Source organism: Chenopodium quinoa, unplaced genomic scaffold (assembly GCF_001683475.1).
Source record: "Chenopodium quinoa cultivar QQ74 unplaced genomic scaffold, ASM168347v1, whole genome shotgun sequence".
Classification (NCBI taxonomy): domain Eukaryota; kingdom Viridiplantae; phylum Streptophyta; class Magnoliopsida; order Caryophyllales; family Amaranthaceae; genus Chenopodium; species Chenopodium quinoa.
The window spans coordinates 2,971,426-2,985,786 of record NW_018743920.1 but is presented as its reverse complement, the minus strand read 5'-3'; the positions used below and the strand labels follow the sequence as shown (position 1 = coordinate 2,985,786).

The following is a 14,361-nucleotide window of genomic DNA, read 5'->3' as shown; positions in this document are numbered from 1 at the left end:
TCATTTTAACACAAGTTACCTTTGGTTTTCATTTAGAAAATAAACGGACAACATACTCAAACAAATGAAATGACCAATTCTGTATACTCCGTACATAGAAAACTTAAACATAGTTACGAAGTACTCCCTCTGTCCCTATTTTTTTGCTCCATTGGACTTTGCACGGTTTTCAAGATGCGTTTTGTAATGCAAATAACTTTATTTCTATACGGTAAAAATTATAAAAACTTGATATTAATAATATACTTCCTCCGTTTTTTTTATTGCATCACAGGGGTTTTGGAGGCAAAATTTGGTAGTGGGAAAAAGTAAGAGAGAGAAACGTAAAAATACAAAATTGTCCATGTAATGTAAGATAAAATAAAAAGTAAGTGTGAAAAAGTAAGGGTATGTTGGGTATTTGCAGTGTGAACATAGATATTTTTTATCCTAAAAAGAAAATGATGCAATAATAAGTAAACTTCCTAAAGTAGTAAGTGATGCGATAAAAAAAGAACCGAGGAAGTATATAATGAGACGAATCCAACAAAACCCCACATGACCATATTACCTCTTATTGATTAATGGGAATTTATGGTAAAAGCTTTTAAAGTTGTGACCTCATTATTTGTAATGGAAAAAAAATAGGGACAATGGAGTATTTTACTTTAAAAAAGGGTAAATCTAAGACTATAAGAAGTACTTGTAAATTGTAATAGACATAATATATTACAGAGTAATATACTCCATATTGACCATATAAGGTAATACATGCACAAGTGTGCGGTAAACTTATTATAAACCCGATACAAACGAGAGACTCGATTGATAATACGGAATACTGTATAATTCTTTATCTGAAAATAATGAGAAAAGCTACCTGTTTTGGTTAACACTATAGCAGGTTGATAAACAACAACGATAATGAGTTCATTGTGGAATTGTTGGAATAATGAAAAAGACTGCTAACTGTTCACTCAATTCATATAATTAATGCCGTGGTTTTTTGGCCCTTTTCTCAAATTAAGTTCACATGAGCCATAGTATTGTCACCCTCTCCATCTCTCATTTCTTGTCTTCTCCTGTCAATTCATTTTTTGCATTTTACATGAAACTTCTTCAATATTACAGGTTTTAAATCCCTATTTGAAGCATTTTTTCTTCTTTGATTTTTCTTGTTTCGTCTTTTTAAATTTTTGGGTTTTAAGGGTTTTGCTGTGAATTTTGCAGTTTTCTGTGGGGTTTTTTTTCTTCTTCTTCTTCTTCTTCTTTTTTTTTTCCTTTTATGTTGGTGGGGGGGTTTTTCAGTTTCTGAAACTAATACCCAGTTGCAGAATTCCGCCATTGTTGAAAAGCTTTGAGTTTTTGGGGGTCCCATTTAAGTATGCATGATTGAAGATATGGCTGCAACTTCGGCGGTTCTGTAAGTGTTTCTCTTTCCTCCTCTTGTCTTTCTCTTTCTATGAGTATTTACTACGAGTATTTAGGTTAATGGGTATGTTTGAAATTGAATTTTCCCTCCTTTTTTAAGTAAATTATTGTTTGGTTTAATGTGGGTTGCAATTGGGTACTGTTCAATTGATTGATTTCTGTATATATTGAAATAATTTCGAGAAATTTACTTTACTGCTATAATTCAACATATTTGTGTGTCTTACATTGTTTATTTTTCATTCAAATGTCTGTAGAAATGATACTGCACTTGAGTATGCATCTAGTGGTTCAGTTGATAATGTTTCCAATTCTCGGTTGGATGAGGGTCAGTGCCATTGGTTTTCTCCCAAGGTGAGGTCTCTAGTCTTCAGAAAGTCAAATAAGAAAAGATAATGGCAATTTACCGAGTTATTATCGGTCTGTCGTAACGTTTTTGACAATTAATTTGAAGGATAAGTTCAATTTATTGAATTATAGTTGTGGGTTTTCGCAGCAGGATTGAAGGCCAGAAATTTGTTTATAATGTAGTGAAGTTGGTTGCAATTTCTTTGATTTAAATTTGATATTTGCAGTTACGACTCCTCAACCCTAATCTAGGTAGGATTTGAGAGCCATTATTAGTATAGGGGCAAGGCATCTCTACTGTGCATTTTTAGCTAAACTTATTGAATCATGTATTTTTGCCATCATGGCCTATAATGTGCTACACACAGGAGCGTGAAATGTAGGTCTATGCTGGGTGAAAATATGAGATTTAGTGGAGGCAGTAGATGGTACATGGCAGGAACCTGAAATGTACGAGGATTGTTTTCTGTTTCCTTTAGTTATAGATACATGATTGATTCACTTTCGACTTAGAGTCAATAAGGGTGAAGCTTTTTCTATACTAAAGTTTTTTCCTTCCATTAAAGATATGGCTATATAAGTTTCTAACATATGACTGATCTTGCTTTCTTGTCTTTTGGGAGCTAATTATTTGTGATTTATGCTAGGCAAGCAATTATATTGAAGCCGAAAATGGGGGATACTATGGCAGATGTGATGGTGTTTTTGATTACAAATTTCAGCTAGAGAAAGATGTAAGTCTTGTTATTTATGCTATTGTTATATTTATCTTCAAAGAAAGCCTTTTGTTTCTTCACCCAGCAATGTGCCAAATAATTTACTTGGGATATCTCTCTGCAATATTAGAAGTATAACTTAAACTAAGAATTAGAAAGAACAAGGCATGCTTAATTTGCAATCCGCAAGCAAAAGTACTCGTCTATATACTGGTTAAACAAAATAGGCTCGGTAGCCTCTGTTTCCAACATAATTTAATACAGACTCTCACTTTAATGTCTGAACTCATCCTGCAAATGTCACACAAAAGATTGCTGGTTGTGGACTAAAGTGAAGGGTTGAGACCGAATTAAGGGATTGCAAAGTGTTACCTATGTTTCCTTTTAGTAAACTCTAGTTATTTACTTAATTTGGACTTGGCCTCTGGGAACTCTGTGAGAAGTCTGGCATTGGATTATCATGGATGTTCAGTTACTCTTGGAGTGAAAGTTGATGTCCAACTCTGCAATATTGCCTCATCTTGTTATATAATTTGAACTTTCAGAAAGTTGATATACTGGGGCTGATGATAGTTTCAAACTTAGGGTAATAGGGGTAGTACATAATACTGATAACACTTAACCCTAAAGATGTGATTTGGCCCCTTGTTGCTACAGGACTGCTCTTATTGGCAGTTTGCACTTACAGAAGCAACCAAGAAGATAGATACAAGGGATGCATACAAAAAAGATTTCCCACTACATCTGGCAACACATGATCCCTATCCATAGATTTTGATTAATTAATTTGGGTTAGACTATTAATTTCCCTTGGATACACATCCATTGTTTTTCTATGTACCACTTTTCTTATCTGACTTAATGAGATTTATATTTAGTCCATGCCCATAGTTGTGTACACGTGTTGGAGGCGGCTAATATTGTCCTTAACAGAAAGGAAAACCCTGTGTACTCTTACACAGTAAATTTTATACTATGACTTCACTGATACCCTGGCTCATATAATGTAGGCATGTAGCTCTCAGATATAGTTAGATACCATTTTTTAAAGTAATTGATAACTTAGATCATAGTTCTAATATAAATTCTCCTTTTAGGTTCGAAGTTTGCATCAACAGCTGCAAGAGGAAAAGGAGTTGCATGTGACTCTGGAACATGCTGTCGAAAAGAACGTCATGGAGCTTTCTACTCCGTCTCACTTTCCTCAGCGTGTATGTCATGTTTAAAGTTTTGTTTTTCAATCTTCTTTTGGTTTTGGCTCATTCTGTATCTGTCTCACTCATCAAAAATAATCTGACCATTCCAGGACACCAGGCAAATTAAGCAATGCATAATTCATTTTCTGATACTCCCTATGTTTTTTTAAATGCAAAAATTCATTATAGTTGTATATGTACTATGTAGCTTTTTGTGTACAAAATTATATTTTGACAGGCTGAGCTTTACTATTGATTGGTGACAGATTCTGTATTCTTTCTGAACTGATAACATTTATTCTGATAACTATGTAGACAGTGGAGCTTTTGTCCAGTATTGCAGCACTAGAGGCCTCAATTTCAGAACTTGAAGAAGAGATGGTTTCTCTCCATTATCAACTTAGTCAAGAAAGAAATGAAAGGAAACTTGCCGAATATCGTTTGCAACGTTCTTATTCTAAGAAGACATCTTCACCTTCCTGGCAGGTATCTTCAAAAATATAGGATGGAGTGTTAATTACTCCCTTTGCATCAGTATTTCATGTCATTAATGGCATTACCGGCATGACTGCATAATCATCCACAACACTTAATACTCGGATATTAGTTGTATGCAGTTATGTTTATGATGTTAGCAATTTAAACCTGATATAAATTTTATGACGTCATGTTGCTCACCTGAATAAATAATTTATGTATTTTCAGGGGAGCCAATTGTCTCCAAAAATGTATCCCAAGGATAGTGGGGCTGTGAATGTTGGAAAGCTCACTAAGGAGCTTTCTTCTAAGGGTCTATGGAATCATCCTAATCGATTATCAGAGGAGATGGTGCGATGCATGAGAAGTATTTTTATCTCTTTGGCTGAATCTTCTCCTTCGTCAAACGATACCACAACGGATACCCCGAGTTTACCTCATGCTCATCCTTCTAATGCACCATCATGGTCATTATCTGAACACTTGATGGTTCCCATGTGGGCGAAAAGCCCACAGATTGATTTGCCGCGTGATTCCGAGGTGCTAGGAACAGAAGGTACTTTTGACCCTTATAAAGTCACTGGAAAATTAAGTTGGATGGAGATTGGGAGATATGGATTGGCAACAGAAGTTTCTTGGATGTCAGTTGGGAAAAGCCAGCTGGAATATGCTGCAGGATCTCTGCGGAGATTCAGGTTAATATTTACGTAGTATCTTTTTTGCTTTGGTTCTTAGATGGAGACATAATTTGATCTTGTGATCTACTTCCAAAGTCTACCTACTAGGCTACTAACAAGTTGGCATCCACAATATTCGTTTTATTTTTAATACATTTGACATAGAATTGATGGTATGATCGTGAACATGGTATCAAGGTAATTGTAGGTTGTTCAGAATAGTGAATAGTTTAATTTTTATACTACTTGCATTATCAATCTTATCAAATGAGGCTAAGAGGTCAAGGCCTGATCATGGAATTACTGCTGGTTAATGCATTATGGTTTCTCGTTTTTTCTGAGGACAGGATACTTGTTGAGCAATTGGCCAAAGTGAATCCTATCCTCTTGAGCAGTGATGAAAAGCTGGCTTTCTGGATCAACTTATATAATGCCTTGATTATGCATGTGAGTTTTCTACATTCTGTTACTTTGAGTAATAATGCATTTTGGATGTTAAAATGCCAACCTTTTGTTTTGTACTGTTGCACCTTACTACAGGCTTATCTAGCATATGGGGTCCCACGAAGTGAAGCGAAGTTTTTTTCACTGCTGCAAAAGGTTTGAGCACTGTTATCCACTTTATCTTCTTTACCATTTTGGGCCTTTTTGGCTGACAAAACCATTTTACTTCCATGAAGTGTTTATTTTAGAAACAATAGTAACCTAGAAACCAGGACAAATTAGCAACAAATGTCAAATGACTTTCTCAAAACTAGATGATATGAGAATGCTTTGGGTTAAGTAATACTTGTTAATGTTAGAAAAGAGATGCTTTATAAACAAAGAATAAATTTAAGGAAGCAAGCAATGCATATATACAAAATTAGATTGCAACTTTAAGCTTCTGAACAACAGAGCTGATCAGTTGCTCCTTCTGCAAACTTCATTCAAACATAATGTTTTTTCATTGTAGTCATTGTAAAAAGATCTTAAGATCCCTTGAGTCCAGTTGCATGTGATTGTAGTGCATTTTTGGAAGATAAGGAAAAAAAAAAAAAGGCTTACATTAAGTGTCCTTGTTCTCAGGCAGCATATACCGTTGGAGGCCATTTATTCAGTGCTGCTGTCATTGAGTATGTGATTCTGAAGATGAGACCACCTATTCACCGTCCCCAAATTGTACGGAACTGCCTTCTGATGCCTGTTAATCTGATTATTTTATTTCCTGATCGATTTTTCATCTGTGATGCTTCTTTTTTTACTATTTCCACCTTTAGGCTCTGCTGCTCCCTCTTAATAAGCTAAAGGTATCAGAGGAGCAAAAGAAATTCGCAATCGATTCTTATGAACCAAATATCGCATTTGCCCTCAGTTGTGGGATGTACTCATCGCCTGCGGTAATTCTCAACAAACACTAGAAATGCTTTTTTCTTGTATTTGGGTGCTTCTGTATTACCACACTCTGATATCTGAAGTTTCTTGTTTCTCCTGTCCAATGTAGGTTCAGGTGTTCACAGCAAAGAATGTTAGAGATGAACTTGAAGCAGCACAACGTGATTTTATTCGGGCTTCAGTTGGTGTGAGTAGCAAAGGGAAGTTGCTGGTGCCAAAGATGCTGCACTGCTTTACCAGAAATAACGTAGATGATTCAAAACTCGCTCAATGGATATCGCGTTATCTGCCTCAGGACCAGGCTGCTTTCATTGACCAACACATAACTCAAAAGCGTCAGAAACTCTTTGGTTCGCGAAATTGTGGGGTCCTTCCTTTTGATTCTCGGTTTCGCTACCTTTTTGTGCCTGAAATGGTTTACCAGTAATGGCATGGCTGTTCAGTGTAGTTCAGCATCAACTCTGCTTGAGTACATGGCGGCTTAAATGCTACCCAGACCTGCAGTGTAAATCAGGAATAGGAGGGTATAGAGTGGGACAATGGGTGCTTTTTTTTATCCCAAGGAGCAAAATTTAGTTCAAATTTCTGGTACATATAAATGTAAATACATCAGTGTAATCATAAATTTGTCAGTGCAAATAAATTTAGTTTTTCCAATTTGAATGATATTGAATCATTACATTACTTAAGTGAGTACAACAGTAGTCAGTGTATAATTACTATGTACACACCATTTCTGGTTAAAATTCCACAAAATTCATGATTTTCATCAAAAATCACATAACTATCGACTATATCACAGGAATGAAATATGATGACCGAGATTATATCAACGTCTCTTATCTGCATCGTCGAGCAAGTTGCATATATCTGAACATTCCACCAAGCTACACAACAGATAAATCCATGAAAGCCTCATTACAGAGGAATTATGCAGAGCTCAGCTATAATGATCTTATATGAGTAGAAAAAAAAAACATCTTACCAATATTGTCGACTTCGAAATCCCTGCTTAAATACAATTATAGGTCTGCAATCAAATACAACAACATAAGAAATTATGGAAACTTAATTTTGGTAAAATTTGAAATTAAATAGAGCCCATGAAAATCATGATATTCTATACTCGTGTTAAGTTAACAAGGCCACTCTGTCACTTACAATACCTTCGAATATTTAGAGGACCTTCACCGGGGGAGCCATCGCCACCACGAATACAAGTGCCAACACACTTAGTAGTACAAGACTCAGCATTCCTAGACTTCGGACGTTGGATTCTGTTCTTCTTCATATTACTCTGATCACACTCCTTGTCCATAGGATCACAAGACTTCCCTGAAAGCTCTTGTGGTATATTGGACAACGTCTCTTCGGAAGGCGGAGGCGTCGAAAGCACCACCGCAGCTGCTAGCATGCCAATCCCACTGATGGCCTGAGAGTTCCATACATTTGCATTCCCATTTACATTGATGATCTTCCATACTGAAGGTGAGGAGTGAGAATGGGAATAATGATGGTATAGTTTTTTGTTGAAAGTTAAGGATTTGAGATTTTGGGTGTGTAAAGTTAGCATCATTTCAATGGTGGAATGAATGGAAGTTGGGATTTGTGGATTAGATTTTCTTTCCTTTTTTCTGTTTTGTTTGGATGGGAGGATTTCCAATTTGGATTCCTGGACCCTGGTTAGTTTGATAGGTTGTGTTTTAAGGTTATAATAGGTTTTGAGTTCGAAGACCGTATCAGACACTTCCAAGTTGAGTTTATAATATTTTTAACAGGTTCTGAAGAATTTATCAGACAATTCTAAGTTGAGTTTTTAATATTAAATATCTTAGTCAAATCTACCTCTAGAATGGAATGTATATACAAGTCTATAAGGGCAATACAAATATTAGGATATTTTTTAATGCGGCAATAATTTTAATGGAAATAGGTCAACCTATCTCAGAGAGTGGATTCAAGAGTCTACTCTCAATTTTTTTTTCCCTCTAGAACAACTTTTATCGGACTTGAAAATTTGTTATAGTTATAGAGTATTTCTTATTTTTTCTTGAAGCAACCATAAAATCTTCCAATATTGGACACTTAACTTGGATCTTGGAGATTAGCTGGTGTAGATCTTAATCAAATACTTGTATAAGCAATATTCATTTTGACTAGCTTTAAGGTTAGTATGATTTCACTAACATATGCCAAATTTTCAAACATGAGCCTTTAATGGAGCCTTTTGATTAATTAATTTTGTAATTTATAGGCTTATGCACTCAAGCTAGAAATTAATATGACAATGAGCAATCTAATGAAAAATTCAGGAAAGAGAGAGTTAAACGTTGTGAGAACAACTAACATATGGCTTAGCAAATTGTTCAAATTCTGACCTCGTTACAATCACTCTATGTACGCAACTACTATTGTTACATTTTCTCAATATTGTCAAGCAATGACTCAGAAACAACAATTTCTGCAACACACGTACGTGACAAACCTAGATTGACCTTCCACTCAAACTTTTCATTTTACGTCATATACCCTTTGTCAGATATTCGAAACTCCCAATATGGGTATGGACAGTTAACACTTCATTTTGGATACGTACAAACACTTGAAACTGTACTGACACCACATAGATCTGAATAACACAGTTCTTAACAAGACCCGAGTCTCTGGTAGCATCTAGAAGTATATAAAAAGTTCGTTGTTCTTGATAATATTATGCAACTTTTTTCACACAATGGAATGTCTTCACTTTCTATTTGCAGCAAGAGATACAGGGTTGGTATTGATATAATATCTGTTTTCATCCCAAGAAAAAAAAAATAATCACGCAGTCTTTATATCCTATATATATGCTATACACAATTATATCACCAAGTAACAAAGGGAAAAATGCTCATCAAATTGTTCTCAGTTCTGAAGCAAACGCCAATGAGACGATCAAAATCTTTACATTAAGATATACTCCATTAGGTGTTCTTCTCAAGAACTGAGAGTGCCGGTGTCAAATAATTATTCGCCTTATCAGGCAGATGTGCCACCTGCAAAATACCCAAACAACATAAGTTACATAAAAACTAACTGTAAAGAAGAAAAACCATTTAGCTAGAGATTTGATATAGAGTTATGCTGGAGGATCATTTCTTACCAGTTCATAAAGCTCCTGACCTTGCTCAGCCACATACTCATAGCACACCTGAAATTTTGCAGTAAGATAAAAAAATCAGGAATGTTTGAAATGCTTTAATTGATCATGACTTCATTATTAACTCACATCAAAGCTCTTATTTCTGGCTGTCGAATCATGCAATGCCTTCACACAGATATCGGCAACATCAGCACAACTTATTCCCTGCAACCAGTTTTGATTCAAATACGGAATCAGAAAAACCAACAAATATATAGAGCCTGACAGTATGGTTAGCTCTTTCATATTATGTTCACCTGAGAAATTCGGTTTCCCTGGTCAAAGATCAAAGCACGTTGCCCCCCGGGTTCTTCCTGTGAAACAAGTTAAACGTACACTTTTAAGTCAATATATAAGCTTTCTACCACTGTATTTGAATTACAAGTGTGTGACTTGAACACAGGTGATATATGCAGAAGAAGTTGAACATACCATCAAAGGACCAGGACGGACTATTGTATAACCAAGTCCTGATTTTCTCAACGAATCTTCACCAGCCTACAAAGGAGACCAAATGTAAATATAACACAATTTTGCAGTTCCTATAATATAGACACAATACACCCTTTACCTGATCTTAGTGAGCAACATTGATGTTTACAAAACTAACTTTTACTGATCAAAACTGATTTTACTGATCAAATTTGATGATTTCAGATTATTTAACTTTTACTGAATCTTATCTTTACAAGTTGTAGAGATAAAGACTAAGGGTATGGAGAGTTTTAAAAGCTGCTGTTAAAGGTAAAAGTCATACCTTCTTAGCTCTCAAAACCTGTTCCCTTCTTGAGGTCTCTATTCCTGATCCTGTACACGATACCAAGATGAAATCTGTTTCCTGACCGCTCTGCACATATGGATAGATCATATCAGAATGTTATGAAACCTGTAAGAACTTGCTATCATATAGTTTTCTGTGTTCTTAAGGCACTGAAATAAAAACAATGCTGAACACACCGGCAAGGCTTTTATGTATTCCAAGATTAGCTCGAAATTTCTTGGGTCTTGCTTCATCCCATTAGGCCCTTCAACAGGTCTCTGCACCAAGATTCATGATGGGCAAGTTAGCAGAACTCGCAGAACATGTGATATAATGAAACTCAAGCTGTATTTTAGCTATTGCTGTTACTATAAAGTAGAGGTGTCAAACAATATACTTCGTATTATAGAAGCTTGATGCTACATACATATATTGTCTTTCAAAAGCAATCCACTTTTTTTAAAAAAGAAGCCAAGTACATGTTTCTGTACCGTGTTAGATGTTTGGCAGAAGATTTTTGCATCAAATACACAATAAAGATCAATGTGTGTTAAAGGAAGATGTTTATGTTACCTGTCTTCTAGGCTCAAAGCGAATGGTCAAAGTATGCGCAAGAAATGGATCCAAAGATGGATCACTTGGATTCACTGGGCGAAAGGCTGAAAATGGAACTCTGACCTTCCAAACAGTAAGGAGAGAAATACAGGTTTCAGATACAGTACACATTAGTCCTTGCAAAAGGAATTTTAAGAGGATAACATATTAACATTACTTATAGATTCTGTACCCTGCAAAAGCCTGCTTTTGTATTAATTCTTGCAAAATACAATTTGCTTTGGGTTGAATCCGCAAGAGGACCAGCTTCAAGGATTACAACATAAGAACGACCGTTGCCTCCAACAGAAAGAACAAGACCTTCATACCTAATCATCACACGTTTCTCCAAAATTAAAGCTGAAGTATCCATCACATAATATGAGGTGAAACATATGAAAAGTGTGTACAATATTGCAGTACTTGGTAGGACTTTGGAGAAGCATACCTGTCTAGAGTAGAACCCAAGGGGAGTGAAAGCTTTCGTGATAGTTCCACATATCCTCCTCTGGTGAAAACATATCCTTGGATGAAAATGGTAAATTAGAGGTACAGAAACCTTAAAAACCCTTCCACAAGTTTTTTTTTTTTAATGATCAGTAAATGTCAGCTGCATATTTTGCTTATTGTTCGGTACCAGCCTACCAGGATCATTAACCGGACTAATTGTTATAGTACTGAATCACACAACAGTTATCCATCCAGGCCATGGTTCAATAAGATTCTTTAGAACAAATATGTATATAAGTCTTTCTTTAAGCACACGACATAACCAATAGCCAAAAACAGAAGTATATTAGTATATACCAGAGAAAATGGCAAGGCCGTTTTCATTGAACTCAAACTTGGCTTCCATTCCTCCATCATATTTGCTGGCCACCACATCCTGGAAATAAGTCCCTTGGCGTACTTCCCATCCCTCTAGTGAATATTCCGATTTGAATTTTGCTATTAGAAGTTTGCTTTTGCTGCTTTTACCTGCTCTTAATTGTGCCAATTTGTTGTTGTAGTCCTGTAATGTACACCATTACATCAATACCTTCAATTACTTCCATAACTCCACATGCATTGTTGATTTATGACAAAATATACCATTCAGGTAGTAGTTTTTATTTGTTAAGTACTCATTATAAACTTATTAAAACCAAACAGCTACACATTATCAAAGCTATAAATGACTATGCTCAAAGAAATTACCATCACTGTTATAGACAAGGTATTACCTGAAAGGCTTTCGCAACATTGTATACTCCACGGTTGTCAACTCTGTTGAGATCCCCTGTAATGGCAGAACGAGCAGTGGCACAGTAGATGATTTTACTGCAACCTTCCACCGCATTTTGGAGACTAACAGGATCTCCCACATCCCCAACCACTAGTTCCACTGATCTCGGCATCATATCCATCACCCCTTGATCAATTCTCCTCACTAAGCCCTAGCATTCATTAATACATATCTTACAACTTAAGAGTAAGCTTAACTGAATATAATCAAATGAAAAAAAAAAAACATTTCATCAAATTCAATCTTGGTAATTTTAAAGCTTGTTTTAATCCAAGTTCATCAACAATAATGCCATGAGGCAATATTATGAACTACACTATTGTTACTTATTAGACATAATCACATGTAACTCAATTTCAAATTGCTATACTCCCTTAAATAAAAAGCATCACATTTATTTTGTAAAATGACTTGCATTGAAGTAAAAATTCAATATCAAAAGTTATATACCCTACAATTAAATACAAAGTTTACTAGACTAATTCAAATTGCTCAATACTTCTAAGTTATCCTCTCTTAATAGTAAAATATTCCACCATGAAGTACTAAACGTAACATACACATTTCAATTCGTAAGGATAAGACTGCATACATCTAATCAAACTGCAACATAAAACAACACATGTGTAAAATTGTACCTTAACAGCATAGCCTCGAAGCATGAGCTTACGAACAACGAGGCGGCCAATACGACTAGTAGCACCAACAACAAGAACAGTAGTATTCTGAGCACCAGGAATAGGTGCACCATCTCCATACACCAACAAATTATTACTACTACCATCATCATATTCAGTCCTAGAAATCTGTCCCAAGTTCGAAAACTTTTTCCAAACCTCATCGAATATCTGCCTCGACTTCCTCCCTAACCCGACCGGATTAACCGCCTCATCAAGCCTTTTAATCACATCATTATTACTCTCATTACTACTACTCTTCCCACTCTTCTCTGTTTCAACTTTACTAACAATTTGCTCCTTTTTACTACCATCAACATTATTATTATCTTCTTCCTTAAATTTCTTGTTCTTTTTTGTCATCTTGCTGTCTTTCTTGCCTGTACTGCTGTTTTCTGTACTTGCAGATGCTCTGACATTCTGGGTTTTTCTGAATTTGTCAGTTGATATGAAATTTAACCTTTTTCTGCTGCTGTTTTTTGTTGCAGCTAACAGATGAATTGCTGTTGCTGCTGCTGCTGCTGCCATTTTTACTTTTTATGAAAATTCAAAGATTTGGGTTAGTTTGTATGTTGAATTTGATAATGATGATCAAGAATTCATTGAAAAATGGTTGAAAATTAGTGTAGTATGTATGATAATAATGGAGGAAGAATAATTTTGTGATGATAAAGATTAGAACTTGTTTTTGTGATTTTCACAATTTTTAATTTTTCTAGAATCTAGAATACAAATGGATAAAGAATTTGTGATGATAAAAATTTGGATTTTGTGTAGCTGTTTTGGGAGGTTCCCAGAATCTGAAACTGTGAATGGCCACCATCAGAAAGTGTTGATGCAAAACTAATCTGAAAAGTGCACTTATCCACCACATAAAAATGGTGTGGCCCCCATCCATTTTGTGGCTACAGAAAAACGATATGTAATTTTTTACTCTCATTGACCCGTTTATCACATCTATTAATGTAAAATTTGACAAATAAAGTAATATCTTTAATCATCAATAAGTATAAATTGTTAAAAGTTTGTATTCAGAAACTATACATCTGACAAATAAATACCCTATAGCTATGTTCGATCTTATTTACGATTATAAAGTACATACATTGGTCAAAAACTCAAAATGGTGTATATATAGATTGTACACCCAATTAAACTAGAGAGTTTATTTCTTAGCAATGAATGTTTTTTTAGGTTGACACAAGATGAATGATTCAACTAGACTCACAGGAGTCAACAATCTTGTCTTTATGAACTTCCTTGTTGGAATTGCACTATTAATTCAAGTTAAAGATCAAATAAATAAAACATGAAAAAATAAAAAAAAATAAAATAAAAAAATCAATATTCGCCTTATAAATATCTCATCTTGGATATAAAGATTGTTCAACATGGATCTTTCAAATTAAGATTAGTTTCGATCAATTCTATTCAGGTCATATTAAGATAATGAACCATCATAACCATGTAACACGGGTTGGGTCAAAATTGGACTGGATTTATTGGAGTTATTGATACTATTTAAATCATCTTGTTAGGCCAAGTCCACTTATAACAATATACAATGAGATAATGTAGATTTCACATCTTTTGCCAAATGTTTTTGTTTGCTTAAGCTTTAACGTTGTTTTGTTCATAACATGATTTTCAAAGATCCGTATTAAAT

At 35.0% G+C, this 14,361-nt stretch overlaps 3 protein-coding genes across 4 annotated transcripts; 1 reads left to right on the top strand and 2 right to left on the bottom strand.

The window, feature by feature from the left end:
• Window positions 1-921: 921 nt before the first annotated feature.
• On the top strand, window positions 922-6,864 carry LOC110687924. 2 transcript variants are annotated; one of them, XM_021864571.1, is made up of 11 exons: window positions 922-1,402; window positions 1,668-1,764; window positions 2,406-2,492; window positions 3,572-3,685; window positions 3,986-4,156; window positions 4,376-4,842; window positions 5,172-5,271; window positions 5,365-5,424; window positions 5,893-5,985; window positions 6,084-6,203; window positions 6,308-6,864. In XM_021864571.1, the coding sequence occupies exons 1-11, from the start codon at window positions 1,368-1,370 to the stop codon at window positions 6,623-6,625; spliced, it is 1,662 nt and encodes a 553-aa protein (XP_021720263.1). In that variant the 5' UTR covers window positions 922-1,367; the 3' UTR covers window positions 6,626-6,864. The 2 variants fall into 2 exon arrangements, with proteins under 2 accessions (XP_021720263.1, XP_021720264.1); XM_021864572.1 differs by lacking the exon at window positions 1,668-1,764 and having other exon boundaries at window positions 924-1,402.
• Window positions 6,842-8,073, bottom strand: LOC110687926. The gene is made up of 3 exons (XM_021864573.1): window positions 7,365-8,073; window positions 7,184-7,228; window positions 6,842-7,085 (listed from the first exon to the last, which is right to left on the bottom strand). Exons 1-3 carry the CDS (start codon window positions 7,772-7,774, stop codon window positions 7,028-7,030), a joined length of 513 nt encoding a protein of 170 aa, XP_021720265.1. The 5' UTR covers window positions 7,775-8,073; the 3' UTR covers window positions 6,842-7,027.
• Window positions 8,074-8,878: 805 nt separating this feature from the next.
• LOC110687923 lies at window positions 8,879-13,529 on the bottom strand. Its single transcript, XM_021864570.1, has 13 exons — window positions 12,657-13,529; window positions 11,957-12,169; window positions 11,541-11,745; window positions 11,182-11,257; window positions 10,927-11,062; window positions 10,713-10,817; window positions 10,337-10,417; window positions 10,137-10,226; window positions 9,812-9,877; window positions 9,637-9,693; window positions 9,467-9,544; window positions 9,341-9,388; window positions 8,879-9,233 (listed from the first exon to the last, which is right to left on the bottom strand). Exons 1-13 carry the CDS (start codon window positions 13,221-13,223, stop codon window positions 9,162-9,164), a joined length of 1,794 nt encoding a protein of 597 aa, XP_021720262.1. The 5' UTR covers window positions 13,224-13,529; the 3' UTR covers window positions 8,879-9,161.
• Between the last annotated feature and the right edge of the window lie 832 nt (window positions 13,530-14,361).